Source organism: Schistocerca cancellata, chromosome 10, assembly GCF_023864275.1.
Source record: "Schistocerca cancellata isolate TAMUIC-IGC-003103 chromosome 10, iqSchCanc2.1, whole genome shotgun sequence".
NCBI classification, from domain to species: domain Eukaryota; kingdom Metazoa; phylum Arthropoda; class Insecta; order Orthoptera; family Acrididae; genus Schistocerca; species Schistocerca cancellata.
Genome location: NC_064635.1, coordinates 74146981 through 74162884, shown reverse-complemented (window position 1 = coordinate 74162884; position 15904 = coordinate 74146981). Strand labels below are relative to the sequence as shown.

The window sequence follows — 15904 nt, the reverse complement described above, 5'->3', positions numbered from 1 at the left end:
GATGTCCTTAGTTAGGTTTAAGTAGTTCTAAGTTCTATCTGACTGATGACCTCAGATGTTAAGTCCCATAGTGCTCAGAGCCATTTAAACCATTTGAACCACCCTATAGTCCTGACTTGGCGCCCAGTGACTATCACCTGTTCCCTAGGTCAAAAGAACATTTGGCCGGAAAGCGATTCAGCTCCGACGACGAGGTGAAAGAAGAGGTTCATAACTTTCTGAACAGCATGGCGGCGAGCTGGTATGACATGGGCATACAAAAACTGCCACAGCGTCTACAAAAATGCATCGACACAAATGGTGATTATGTCGAAAAATAGCTAAATGTTCAAGCTGTAAACTGATGTAAACCATAGTAGAAATAAACAGATTTGTGTACTTATAAAAAAATGGGAGACCTTACTTTTGGGATTACCCTCGTATATTTTGTATCCTAGTATTTCACGATGAAACAGACAACAGACTCCTCGTGAGTACACTACACTTGGGTTGGCGGGACCCTGAGACCCAGGAAAACTATTGTACTCGATAAACACTATCTCTTGGAGCTACCACATATTCACCTGCTGATGGTTCCCCATAGCTTCAGGGCGTGAGTGTCTGTACTTTGCTTGTGACTTGTAGGATTCTGTAAGCCAGCCAAGATCCTTTAATCGACGAACGTCTGTGAGTAGTTGATGATGTCCTGCTGTTTCAGGATGAGGAAAAGTACAGCGTGGGTGTCAGCCGTACTGGTCGTGTGCCTCGCCGGCCTGTGTGAGTCGGCCAAGATCCTCTGCCTGATGACCACCGTCTCTCGCAGCCACCACATCTTCAACCGCGCCCTCACGCTCGAGCTCGCCAAACGCGGTCACCAGGTGACTGTGTTCGCTCCAGACCGGGAGAAGAAACCCGTTCCCAACCTCCGGGAGATCCTGGTAGAACGGGCATACGAGGCAATACACGAAGATTACGACTACGAGAGCTTTGCCGAAGTAAGTCAGATGGGCATGGTCGGGGAAATCTTCACCTGGGGACTAACCACTTGCCGACACACCTTAAGCTCGAAAGGTGCTCGACAGTTGCTAGAGCTGGCGAAGAACGAGACGTTCGACCTCGTCATCACGGAAGTCGCCATACAGGAATGCGTGTTGGGATTTGTCAGCAAATTCGGCAACCCTCCAGTCATCGGTATCACTGCCTACGCCTGTCCTCCGTGGGCGAACGACCTGACGGGAAACTTCCAGAACCCGTCTTACGTGAACACGTACACGTTACCTCTCACTGACCACATGACATTCACCCAGAGGATGCAAAACTTTCTGCTCGACACGTATGTGGGTCTGTATCGGAGGTTTTTATACATGCCAGAGCAGGATGAGCTCAGCAGGAAGTTCTTCGGCGACTCTACGCCGCTGCCCAGCGAGATCGAGAAGAACGTCAGCTTCGTGATGGTCAACACCCACTTCAGCACGGACTACCCCAAGCCGCTGGTGCCGGCCATCATTGAGATTGGAGGGCTGCAAGCGAAACCTCCACAGCCATTATCCAAGGTGAGTTGAACCTTGTCACACTGTGCCCTTAAAGCACGGATTCTAGAATTCGCTGAACTTTGTGATAAGAGTGTACTGTCATGTAATCCAGCACTACGTGAGTAGAGAAAACTGTAGACAGTCAGAAAAAAACGTCAATGCTTGTTTATCTTGCAACATTATTTGACCACATCTGGTGTGCGTACTGTAAGACCTTCAGTACACACACCATCAGATTATTTGACTTGTCGCTCTAACGAAGTAGACGAGTGTCAGCAATATGTCTCGTGGTCTTATCGTGGCGTGTTTATCTTCTGCCGTTAGGTCAGATGATAGAAAAGCCACTTGCACGCTTAGAGTAGCAGATTGACGGTGACCAACTTTAAACATAACTTGATTAATTTTCACACACATTTATTAAAATAATAACAAGCATAAAAATTACTTAACTTAGTTCTGGATGCTATTTACAGCCGGCCGAAGTGGCCGTGCGGTTAAAGGCGCTGCAGTCTGGAACCGCAAGACCACTACGGTCGCAGGTTCGAATCCTGCCTCGGGCATGGATGTGTGTGGTGTCCTTAGGTTAGTTAGGTTTAACTAGTTCTAAGTTCTAGGGGACTAATGACCTCAGAAGTTGAGTCCCATAGTGCTCAGAGCCATTTGAACCATTTTTTGCCATTTACAATCGACCATCTGAAGTTCCTTTGGTATTGGTACGTTAATCTTATTCTCACATATATTCTGATACTTGACAAAAGTGTCTATACATTTATCTTCATGGCTATGTACAGGAATATGGTAATCTTATTAGGCGCAGACTGAAACTTGACTATAGATTGGTACAGACAAATGTAAAACTCCTACAGACTGGTACAGACTAATGCAGACTGGTACAGACTAGTGCAGACAAATGCAGACTAACTAATCGGAGGTCTGTACACTTGTTATAATACCTCGTGCATTCATGTATCACTGCGCGAGTGTGATCCGCGAGGAGAAAAGGTTCTACGTTAGCAGCAATCTCATTGGCTGCGTTACATATTAATACGCGGATCAGTGGAAGCAGAATTTGGTCCGTCTCTAAGACAGCGCCATCTCGTAGTGCGGAGACGGACGAGCGCTGCGCCTGCGCTGTTGTGCTTAGTGGGGCGCGCTCTAGTGGGAAAGTTGTGTACGCGCTGACTACGTGGAACTGTGTACACAACACCACATCAACGCACGAAATGGCCAGTTGCGATGGCTCTGGCCAGACAAGTTATGTGTCTACCACACTGTGTGTTTGCTTCATAAGCTCATTACTACATAACCACCTCAGTATCTAGCATCAGAGATCATATACATGCTATGCCATCACAGTCCCAACACAACCTCTCGCTTTTCTAGTATCTTAGCTGTGCCCATCCGTAAAACAGAAACTCCTCCTCTGCTGCTGCTGTCCGCCTGTGGAACACGCTGTGCCAGCTGGAGTGGCCGAGCGGTTCTAGGCACTAAAGTCTGGAACCGTGTGACCGCTACAGTCGCAGGTTCGAATCCTGCCTCGGGCATGGATGTGTGTGATGTCCTTATGTTAGTTAGGTTTAAGTAGTTCTATGTTCTAGGGGAATGATGACCTCAGAAGTTAATTCCCATAGTGCTCAGAACGATTTGAACCATTTTGAACACGCTGCCCTGTAGTGTGCACAAAACTGAATGCTCTGCTGCATGTTTAGGAAATTCAGAATCGTTTCCTTTTGTCACCCTCATAACATTTCGCTGAAAAGATTATCATACGGAGCCAGCTTCCCGTGTCAAACAATAAAGCTGAAGCTCCCATCTTCTCCCAGCTGTGTTTGTTTCTCTTTTCACTTCTCAGTGAGTCAGGCCACTGTCTTTCACCCTCTCTTCAATACTTGTGTTCCTACCATATTCCTCTTTCTCTCCTCCTTCTTCCTTTCACTTACTTTAGTTGCCGCTAGTGCCCTCAGTTTAAGTCCATCTGCCTCTAATTTGTTTTTGACAATGTACTTCTCGAGGAATAATATGAAGTGTATTAGCTGCTGTTATTCATGTTATATGGTGCAGACAAAGTAAAACTGGCAGGAAAAATATTCCCTGCGCCTTAAGATAGGCCACCCAATTGTCCTGTGTGTGGACAATGTAAGATGGGTTGTCTACCTTAAGGTGCAGAAAATTTTATTTTGCCAACCACACCCCCCCCTCCCCTCCCCCCAGTTATTCCTAAATGTTTTATCCCTTATTAAATACGAAACTTATGATAAAATGTGTGTCGTTCTGGACGTAATGTAAAATATATAGAATGCTTGCTTGGATGTATGTGGGGACATCAAAAATTAACTTAAACATTTTTGCTATTGAATGCTTCACTGTGCTTCAAAGTAACACATATACATCATCATATTGCAAACACATTGCAAACAAAGTCGGAAGATTCTATCAGTCGTTCAGTTCCTCGACAATCGAAAGCCGGTCCTTGATCACGTAGCTGTTCGAGAAGCGCTCCCGTGAACTTCCTCGCCGGTGGAAACTCTCTCCCTCTTTCGGTTTGCCAAAAAGATGGAAATCGCATCGCGCAAGATCTGGTCTTCCCGATCAGCATCATCCATCTCGGTTGTGGCCTTGGTCAAATTTTTGGCACTATTTCACTACAGTTGGAAGCGACAGTGCATTTGGACCATTTCACGTGAAATCTGTGTGCAGTTTCGATGTTTCGCCTACAAGATTCGTCCCACGTCTCGCGTACTTGATCTGTGGACTGCGTTTTCAGGTTCTGCACTATTTCAGTCGCACACCTTTCGTCCGTAACGCAACAGAACTGCACTTGCTGGAAAGATGGAACACGATCTCTCTTGTGACAATGCTCTGCTCTTGTTACGCAATGGTCTTAGTAACTTACACTCTGAAGCCCATACGTAAGAGGGCTCCCGATTGCCCTAATCTTGCTAAGGTGATGAGTGAATGGTAAAAATTGAAATGACTACAGATTCGTTTTTTTGTTAATTTGATAGTTTTCGCAGATGCGATGCTTATCGCCGTGCATGTGAGGACTTAGGATCAGATACAACGAAGGTACAAAGATTTATTTTACGACAGAATCAGGTTTATGTTTTCAGAAAACTCGTTTCGACTGTCTGAAACAAGTATCCTCAGTGCAGCACAGGAACACTATGCGTTGCACTTGGAACTGAGGATTGTCAACTGAGAGTCGCAACTAGTTTTCTTAAAACGTAAACGTGATTCTGTCGCAAAATTTAAATCTTTTTGACGCTTACAGTAACAACTGTAGACTCCGGCCGACACAAAATCAGTGTCCTTTGACTGCAGAAAGACATTGGATACAGTTCTGGATTGCTGCTTAGTGAAACAGCCAGTAATATCAACATCGAGCACCAACGCACAAAACAGTATCAAAACTTGATTGCCTTACAAATGAGTTAGTTTGTTAAATATTGCAAGTTGAGCAAGTGAAAGGTTTGCGTCTGGAACCGCAGAGTTCTGATCGTGTTTACACCTACATCTGCATCTACATAGATACTCTGCAAATCACATTTAAGTGCCTGGCAGAGTGTTCATCGAACCACCTTCACAATTCTCTATTATTCCAATCTCGTATAGCACGCGGAAAGAATGAACACCTATATATTTCCGTACGAGCTCTGATTTCCCTTATTTTATCGTGGTGATCGGTCCGCCCTATGTAGGTCGGTATCTACAAAATATTTTCGCATTCGGAGGAGAAAGTTGGTGATTGGAATTTCGTGAGAAGATTCTGTTGCAAAGAAAATCGCCTCTCCTTTAATGATTTACAGCCAAAATCCTGTATCATTTATGTGACAATCTCACCCATATTTCGCGATAATACAAAACGTGCTGCCTTTCTTTGAACTTTTTCGTTGTACTCCGTCAGTCCCACACCGCGCAGCAGTATTCTAAAAGAGGGCGGACAAGCGAAGTGTAGGCAGTCTCCTTAGTAGATCTGTTACATTTTCTAAGTGTCCTGCCAATAAAACGCAGCCTTTGGTTAGCCTTCCCAACATTTTCTGTGTGTTCTTTCCAGTTTAAGTTGTTCGTAAGTGTAATACCTAGATATTAAGCTTTTAGATTAGACTGATTTATCGTGTAACCGAAGTTTAACGAGTTCCTTTTAGTACTCATGAGGATGACCTCACACTTTTCGTTATTTAGGGTCAACTGCCACTTTTCGCACCATTCAGATATTTTTTCTAAATCGTTTGCAGTTTGTTTTGGTCTTCTGATGACTTTATTAGTCGATAAACGACAGCATCATCTGCAAACAGCCGAAGACGCTGCTCAGAGTGTCTCCCAAATCGTTTATATAGATAAGGAACAGCAAAGGGCCTGTAACACTACCTTGGGGAACGCCAGAAATCACTTCTGTTTTACTCGATTACTTTCCGTCTATTACTACGAACTCTGACCTCTCTGACAGGAAATCACAGATCCAGTCACATAACTGGGACGACATTCCATAAGCACGCAATTTTACTACGAACCGCTTGTGTGGTACAGTGTCAAAATCCTTCCGGAAATCCAGGAATACGGAATCGATCTGAAATCCCTTGTCAATAGCACTTAGCACTTCACGTGAATAAAGAGCTAGTTGTGTTTCACAGGAACGATGTTTTCTAAGCCCATGTTGACTGTGTGTCAATAGACCATTTCCTTCGAGGTAATTCATAATGTTCGAACACAATATATGTTCTAAAATCCTGTTGCATATCGACGTTAACGATATTGTCCTGTAATTTAATGGATTACTCCTCCTACCTTTCTTGAATATTGGTGTAACCTGTGCAACTTTCCAGTCTTTGGGTACGGATCTTTCTTCGAGCGAACGGTTGTATATGATTGTTAAATATGGAGCTGAAGTTTGTTGCAACTCGCTAAGGAAACGCACTCACTGTAACACAGCGCATGAGTTTGCTCTGGATAACTTGCGCTCCGTTTTAAGAAAATCTAGTTATTCAAACATCTCAGTGTTTACGTTATCATACCTATGTGGCATATAATGATATAACCTTGCAGGTACATTTAGTGATGTACGTGGATACTGTCTGCAAAATTTATTGCGAGTAGAGATAGTAGAGGGCGTCTAGGGAATGGGGGCGAATATAGAAAATACAAAATTTATTGAAAATGTAATTTTTTTACAATCACATTAAGTAACTTCTCCCATTTATGTATGAAAAGTTATATCTTCCATGTGTCCACACTGGGCCGCGGTGCAACAAACAATGCGTTCATGGAAATTCTCGATCACGTGTTCACAAATACCTGGTGGAATTCCATTAATAGACCTTTTAATTTCATCCTTCATTTGGTCTATTGTTTGTGGTTTCTTCACGTACGCTTTTGATTCCACAAATTTCCACAAAAAAAAGTCACAAGGTTTAAGATCGCATGATTTGGCAGGCCGTTCCTGGTTGCCGTGCAAAGAGATAATTTTTTGAGGAAACATTTCATTCAACAGAGCAATCGTTTCGCAGCATGTGTGCCAAGTCGCACCATCTTGTTAAAAATTGTCATCTTCATCAATAAGAGGAGAAACCAATCTGAAAGCATATTTGGGTAACGGTGGCCATTCACAGTAATGGCAGCTTCCTCTTCATTTTCAAAAAAGGACGGACTGATCACCCCTCCTGCCCAGAACCCGCACCTCATCTTCCACAGTCACACGCAGATTTTCGTTACCCCGAATTCTCCAGTTCTGCTTACTGACGTTCCCACTGAGATGAAAGTGCGCCTCATCTGATAAAATTATTCTTTTTGTGAAGTTCTCGTTCTCCCCCTCTCGAGCCAAGACCCACTGAGCAAATCGATGCCTCTTTCCATGATCCGCAGGCTCCAACTCTTGCGTAAGTTCAATCTTGTACGTATGCGTTTTCAGATCTTTTGAAAGGATTTTATGTAGTGAACTTGTTGATAAATTCTACTGTCGGCGAACCGATTTTCTGGGACTTACGATCACATTGACACGCGCGATAGCAATGTTCTCTTGTGTTCGAACAGGATGCGGTCGTCCTTTTTTGCATAACGATTGAAAAAGAACCCGTGGTCTCAAACTTCCGGATCAACTTCCGAACTGATGATTCGGTCGGAGCAGCATCACGTTCGAGTGTCACGCGCAATTCACGAACGGTTGCCGTGGGACTTTCACTGTTTTTGAAGTAACTTTTAATCACCTGGTTAAGTTTCTCAGTTGTCATTTGCTCCACAATGAAAATGAACATCAAACAACAATGCTCAACACATAAAAGGTATGGGGCTACTAATGAGGAGGGTCGCAGACAATAAACATGAAAAAACCACGGCTACCAACCGTCATGTGACAAAATGACGCAAAATTCAAACTCGTTCTTACTTTACGGACACCCATTAGTTAAGGGGACCACACCCTGCCTGTCTAACCCATGTTAATTTAGGCAAGTATTTGACCCATTTCTGAAAAAACTATTTGATGCAGGACCTTAATATTTTTACTGTATGTTACATGATGCTAATAGAGACAACTGTACTAAAATCTACTTTATCCATGTTATAGTTTTTAAGAAATACTTTTTTAAATTTATTTACAAAAATATTAAGTTTTTTCTGCAGAAAATATTTTTTGCGAACTTCGTAATGGGGGAATATTAATGAATGTACTACCAGAGGTGGCTTTTTATGTTATGCAGAGTCTCTGAAAATTTCATTCTTTTTATCTATGATAGTTTCTCATATAGTGGGCCATATGTACTGAAAATTTTAGTTTTCAGGAAATTGACTTTAAAGAAAAACTTTTTGAAATTTGTTACTTACAGTTAATTAAAACTGTCCTGCAGCTTTTTCAGTACCCAGCACTTTCCAATATTACCACAATTGAATGTAGTAACAGCATCATGAACTCCTAGCATCATTGCATGCATGCCTACAAATACAGTTTTAGGAAGGCGGTTCCAAATTATGCTGTTGAAACATTCATTTGGGTTCTGTGTCTGCCCATGCAGACGTTTCCTTAGAATATCAGGATGAGCCAAGTCTCTGAAAATAGGTTTAATTGCTGTAATAACAGCAGCAGGAAGAGAATGGTGGTGATAATAAGATTCTCCAGTTGCCTGAGCCCTATTGTATTTACACCACGAATTTTCTCCCGATGGACGCAATCCATGGCATGGCTTATCATCAGCAGAGGACTTATGGAAGAATATGGCCCAAACATCTCTCTTCATTGCCTCCAGATTTTCTGTATTTCTCCTAATTGCCTGCCCATTGTATACCTGCAAGTTTTCTATTTCAGTTTTATTTAACCGACCCTGTCCGGTCAATAATTTTCCACCTTCTAATTTTTTTCCTCTCATATCAACAGTTAGTTTTCTCAGCCTTGTTCCCAAACGTTTTTGAACATGGCCTACACATTCTATTTTGCTTCTAATGGCATCTACATATGGCTTAGAGTTCACCACAATGTTGTATGCCTTACTGTCAGCATCGCCCAAATATTTGGTGTACCGTACGCCTCTTGTTTCTATGGAGCGATGAAACATTTGTTGTTCTCCATGAACTTCCATACCACCACCTGTTCCTCTAAAATTGGCCACACCGTTGTGTTCTTTATGCACATTGACTTTACAACATTTGCAATATTTAGACATTACCTCCACACCTAACACTTTATCGGTGTCTACATTCGTGTCAGTCACTACTTTATTCAGAGAAGTATGTCCTCTTTTCTGGCAACTTCCATCAAGTGCAACTGCAATATCCGAACGTTCATCATTTTCTTCTACTGCTTCCCAATCAGCCAGTTTCATGCTTTCCTCACTGACCTCACATACAGCTTTCTCTAATATTGCAGTCAGTTTTTCATGTAAGTTCGTCACTGAACAAAATGTTCTCCCTGCAGCCATGCCCTTGCCAATGGGTCGTAACACATAAACGAATCTAGTATTGATTTCATAAGGGCCACTTGCATCTGGTTTTGAAGAACTCATAAATGAAATCACAGCTGAGAGTTTAGTGCAAATTAAATCCGAAGCAATTGCTAGGCCTTTTCTCCACTGGCACATTCACAAATTTTCACACTCTGTGACTCACCACACTGTCTACATTGTACTAATTTAGAAATTACATCTGATAATATTCTCAAATTTATAATAATGTTACTGCACTCCTTGTCACTTACAGTAAATGCATTGTAACTCTCTTGAAATGGTGAGTGGCTCTTTGATGATACACTTGTCGAAGAATTACTATTAGAAACATCGTTGCCAGGCGACATAACCTCTTGTACAGAAATCTTTCTAAACTTGTTTCCTTTAAATTGTCGTTTCTTGAAAACGCTTTTACCTTTCGTCATCTTCAATAAACACAACAAAACACACGTCAAGCACTTCAAACGTATGAATAACAACTACTCGTAATTACACTTGAACAAAACTAACCGAGTGTTTGAAAGCGTGTTGTTTACAAACAGCAGAAACAAAAGAATACCGACCGTTGCATTCCAAGAATAGCCAATACATTTGGGAGTAAAATAAAATCCATAGCGTGCAATGCAGGGGATATAAATATCTAAAATATATGCAGAAAAGTGGGTGACAGAAAAGTGGGCGTACCACATAAACACATGTGGTAGGAAAATGCTCTTTAAATACTCGAAAATATTTTTTTGAGCAAAATCCTTTTCAGAGTGCTTAAATAAAACCTTAATCTATCGAAATATGATGAAAACCGAAAGTCAAGTTTTTTCGACCTGAACCACAGTGTGGTCCCCTTAGTGCCTGATGCTAAAGTATTACTGCATGAACAGCGAAAGTCCAGTAAGCATAACTTTTTGCCTTTCATTATTATGTCAAAGGTGCTTGCGAGAAAAAGTTTCGAGAAGGTTTGAAATTATCTGTTAAGTGTCTTGCAGTCGCAAACTACTCTCTTTCTAAAATGCTGGACGAACATATACTGGGTACTTTAATATAAGAGGTGATCAAAAATTTCTGTTCGAGGTCGTACATTTCAGGATCGATATGCCAATCAGGCAAAATCGCCGTGAGCTTTCAGGCAATCACGGTCCGCATGGTTTCCCCCGTCGGAGGTTCGAGTCGTCCTCGGGCATGCGTGTGTTTCGTCCTTAGCGGTAAGTTAGTTTAAGTTACATTAAGGGGACCACACCGTTGTTCAGGTCGAAAAAAGTCTATTTTCGGTTTTCATCATATTTCGATAAATTAAGATTTTATTTAAGTAATCTGAAAAGGATTTTTCTGAAAAAAAATTTTTTCGAACATTTAAAGAGCACTTTCCTACCACGTGTGTTTATGTGCCTCGCCCACTTTTCTGTCACCCACTTCTCTGCATATATTTTAGATCTTTATATCCGCTACATTTCGCGTTTGGGATTTTTTTTTTTTACTCCCGAATGTCATTGCGGGTAGTTGTTACAGAAAACTTGCAGGTATACTATGGGCAGGCAATTAGGAGAAATAGAGAAAATCTGGAGGCAATGAAGAGAGATGTTTGGGCCATATTCTTCCATAAGTCATCTACTAATGATAAGCCATGTCATGGATTGTGTCCATCAGGAGAAAATTCGTGGTGCAAATACAATAGGGCTCAGGCAACTGGAGAATCTTATTATCACCACCATTCTCTTCCTGCTGCTGTTATTACAGCAGTTAAATCTGTTTTCAGAGACTTGGCTCATCCTGACCTTCTAAGGAAATGTCTGCATGAGCAGACACAGAACCCAAATGAATGTTTCAACAGCATAATTTGGAACCGCCTTCCTAAAACTGTATTTGCAGGCATGCATACAATAAAACTAGGAGTTCATAATGCTGTTGCTACATCCAATTGTGGTAATATTGGAAAGTGTTGGGTACTGAAAAAGTTGGGTATTAATACTGGTGAAAATATGATCACTGGGCTGCAGCATTGCGATAAAATGAGGGTAGCCGTTGCAGACAGGTTTGCATCCAATATGGCCAAGAAAGCAAGACAAACATCCAGGAAGGTGAAAAAGAAGCTGGAAGACCTGCTAGAGGCAAAAGATGGGCCATCATTTGCAGCAGGACAGTTTTAATTAAATGTAAGTAACAAATTTCAAAAGTTTTTCCTTAAAGTCAGTTTCCCGCAAACTAAAATTTTCAGTACATATGCCCCATTATACCAGAAACTATGATAGATAAATGAACGAAATTTTCAGAGGCTCTGCATAACATAAAAAGCCACCTCTGGTACTACATTCATTAGTATTCGACCATTGGGAAGTCCACAAAAAATATTTTTTGCAGAAAAAACTTAATATTTTTTGTTAATAAATTTAAAAAAGTATTTCTTAAAAACTACAGTATGGATAAAGTAGATTTTAGCGCAGTTGACTCAATTAGCATCATCTAACATACAGTAAAAATATTAAGGTCCTGCATCAAATAGTTTTTTTCAGAAATGGGTCATATACTTGAATAAATTAACATGGGTTAGATAGGCAGGGTGTGGTCCCCTTAAGTAGTGTGTAAGCTTACGGACCGATGACCTTAGCAGTTTGGTCCCGTAAGACCTTACCACAAATTTCCAATTTCAGTCAGTCACCCCACCAACCGTGTCCCCCTGCATGAAGAAGTCCGTTACTGCCTCCTACGGATCCTCCTCTAAAAGTAGCTGTCGACCCTCCAAGGCCTTTTTTTAAGCAACTGAAGACGTAATAATCGCGTGGTGGGGGATCAGAACTATAGGCGGGTACTAGAGTACTGGCATAACTTCTGTGTTACGACGTTTGTAATATGGGGACGTGCATTATCATGAACAACTAGCACCTTTTGGGGCAGTTTTACTGGACGTTTAGCGTCAACTGCACCCGTAATTGGTCCAACGTTGCGCAGTACTGTTCCCCAGTGATGGAGGCCCCAGGTTCCTTGAAATCAAAAGGCTATGGGCCCATTGATGAAAGGACACGGTGAGCATCATTCTTGCAGCGGGTGGCTGGCTCTTGAACTCGCTGGAACGAGGAGGTCACGGATGACACCACTGGTCGTCGACGCTTTCGTCTCCGGTTCCCTGTGGTGAAAATACACTCCTGGAAATTGAAATAAGAACACCGGGATTTCATTGTCCCAGGAAGGGGAAACTTTATTGACACATTCCTGGGGTCAGATACATCACATGATCACACTGACAGAACCACAGGCACATAGACACAGGCAACAGAGCATGCACAATGTCGGCACTAGTACAGTGTATATCCACCTTTCGCAGCAATGCAGGCTGCTATTCTCCCATGGAGACGATCGTAGAGATGCTGGATGTAGTCCTGTGGAACGGCTTGCCATGCCATTTCCACCTGGCGCCTCAGTTGGACCAGCGTTCGTGCTGGACGTGCAGACCGCGTGAGACGACGCTTCATCCAGTCCCAAACATGCTCAATGGGGGACAGATCCGGAGATCTTGCTGGCCAGGGTAGTTGACTTACACCTTCTAGAGCACGTTGGGTGGCACGGGATACATGCGGACGTGCATTGTCCTGTTGGAACAGCAAGTTCCCTTGCCGGTCTAGGAATGGTAGAACGATGGGTTCGATGACGGTTTGGATGTACCGTGCACTATTCAGTGTCCCCTCGACGATCACCAGTGGTGTACGGCCAGTGTAGGAGATCGCTCCCCACACCATGATGCCGGGTGTTGGCCCTGTGTGCCTCGGTCGTATGCAGTCCTGATTGTGGCGCTCACCTGCACGGCGCCAAACACGCATACGACCATCATTGGCACCAAGGCAGAAGCGACTCTCATCGCTGAAGACGACACGTCTCCATTCGTCCCTCCATTCACGCCTGTCGCGACACCACTGGAGGCGGGCTGCACGATGTTGGGGCGTGAGCGGAAGACGGCCTAACGGTGTGCGGGACCGTAGCCCAGCTTCATGGAGACGGTTGCGAATGGTCCTCGCCGATACCCCAGGAGCAACAGTGTCCCTAATTTGCTGGGAAGTGGCGGTGCGGTCCCCTACGGCACTGCGTAGGATCCTACGGTCTTGGCGTGCATCCGTGCGTCGCTGCGGTCCAGTCCCAGGTCGACGGGCACGTGCACCTTCCGCCGACCACTGGCGACAACATCGATGTACTGTGGAGACCTCAAGCCCCACGTGTTGAGCAATTCGGCGGTACGTCCACCCGGCCTCCCGCATGCCCACTACACGCCCTCGCTCAAAGTCCGTCAACTGCACATACGGTTCACGTCCACGCTGTCGCGGCATGCTACCAGTGTTAAAGACTGCGATGGAGCTCCGTATGCCACGGCAAACTGGCTGACACTGACGGCGGCGGTGCACAAATGCTGCGCAGCTAGCGCCATTCGACGGCCAACACCGCGGTTCCTGGTGTGTCCGCTGTGCCGTGCGTGTGATCATTGCTTGTACAGCCCTCTCGCAGTGTCCGGAGCAAGTATGGTGGGTCTGACACATCGGTGTCAATGTGTTCTTTTTTCCATTTCCAGGAGTGTAGTTTCCGTGATGAGGCTGGCCCCCGAGATGGACTGGCGTCTTGTGTCGAATCGCAACCAGCACCGAACTTGGCGCACCATTCCACAACAGTGGGTTCCGACAGACACGCTGCCCCGTATACATTCTTCATTCTCCGATGGATGTCTACTAATGTTTGTCCTTCGGCAGCCAAGAAAAGAATAGCAGCACACTGTTCCTATTAGACGCACTCAGTAATAACATCGCCAACACGGAGTGTCTAGTGCTATTGACAAGGGGTTTCAGACTGACTCTGTATTTCTAATTTTCAGAATGCTTTTGGCACTATACCACACAAGAGGCTTGTAGTGAAATTGCGTGTTTATGGAATACCCTGGCTGGATTCGTGAATTCCTGTCAGAGAGTTCACAGTTCGTGGTAATCGACGGGAGGTAATCAAGTAAAACAGAAGTGATTTCTGGCGTTCCCCAAGGTAATGTTATAAACCCTCTGTTGTTCCTTATCTATATAAATGATTTAGGAGACAATCTGAGCAGCAGTCTTAGTTTGTTTGCACATGATGCTGTCGTTTATCATCTGGTAAAGTCATGAGAAGATGAAAACGAATTGCAAACCGGTTCAGAAAAGATATCCATATGGTGTGAAAATTGGCAACTGACCTTAAATAATGAAAAGTGTGGGGTCATCCACATGAGTGTTAAAAGGAATCCGTTAAACTTCGGTTACACAATAAATCAGTCAAATCTAAAGGCCGTAAATACCTAGGAATTATGAGGGTGAATCAAATGAAAACCTTAAATTTGTAATAACAAATTGAAATTTCGCGCCGTTATCCTGTAAGTTGGTGGGCGTGCTATAAACAGCGAGCAGAATGCCCTTAGGTGGCAGCATAGTGCAGATGCACACATACCGTCGCTATATCAGTATAAAGTTGGCCGCCCCACTTGCGACTTGCACCAGCGAAGAACAGCGTTTTGTTATTCGGATTTTGCGTAGTGAAGGTGTGAAATATATTGAAATTCATCGACGAATGAAGGTTCAGTACGATGATGCATGTTTGCCACAGCAGCAAGTCTACGAATGGAGCAGAAAGTTCGCAAATGGTGTGACTTCAGTGGAAGATGCTCCTCGTCCAGGTCAGGCACAACGAGTTGTGACTCTACAGAACATTGCAGCTGTTGAAGCCGTAATGAAGGAAAACCACCGAGTGACATTGAATGACATTGCAGCATGTTTACTGATTAGTCATGGGCCAGCACACGACATTGAGCATGATGTGCTTCAGTTTTACAAAGTGTCTGCAAGATGGGTGCCACGGCATCTGACACCTGAAATGAGAGAACGACGTGTTGATGCTTGTGAAGAACTTCTTCGGCGCTTTGAACGAGAAGGTGATGGCTTCCTAGCAAGAATCGTTACTGGGGATGAAACCTGGGTTCACTTCCACCAACCGCAAACGAAGAGAGCGAGCAAGGAATGGCGCCATTCCTCATCACTAAAACCAGAGAAGTTTCGAACAGAACCATCAGCAGGGAAGGTTATGCTGACTATCTTTTGGAACGAAAAAGGCGTCATTTTGGAGCATTACATGCCTAGAGGGACCACTGTCACCAGTGCATCATACACAGATCTCTTAAAGAATGATCTGCGGCGAGCAATCAAATCAAAGCGACGTGGATTGCTGTCAGCAGGTGTGCTTTTGCAACATGACAATGCAAGGCCCCACTCTGCCCGTACAACAGTTGCAACAATCACAGACCTGCATTTTGAGTGCCTTCCTCATCCACCATACTCACCAGACCTTGCCGCAAGTGACTTCCATATGTTTGGACAACTCAAAGACGCAGTGGGAGGAAAGAAGTTCCGTTCTGATGAAGAGGTACGCCACGCGGTGCATGAGTGGTTGCGCGGACTACCAAAAGAATTTTTTTCT

At 43.8% G+C, this 15904-nt stretch overlaps 1 protein-coding gene across 1 annotated transcript in view; it reads left to right on the top strand.

The window, feature by feature from the left end:
* Positions 1 to 15904, top strand: part of LOC126106636 (UDP-glucosyltransferase 2-like) — a 136806-nt gene that overhangs the window by 76594 nt on the left and 44308 nt on the right. The window contains exon 2 of the mRNA XM_049912991.1: positions 698 to 1532. Within this exon, the coding sequence (XP_049768948.1) occupies positions 699 to 1532 (834 nt within the window). The 5' untranslated portion in view covers position 698. The remainder of the gene's footprint in view (positions 1 to 697; positions 1533 to 15904) is intronic.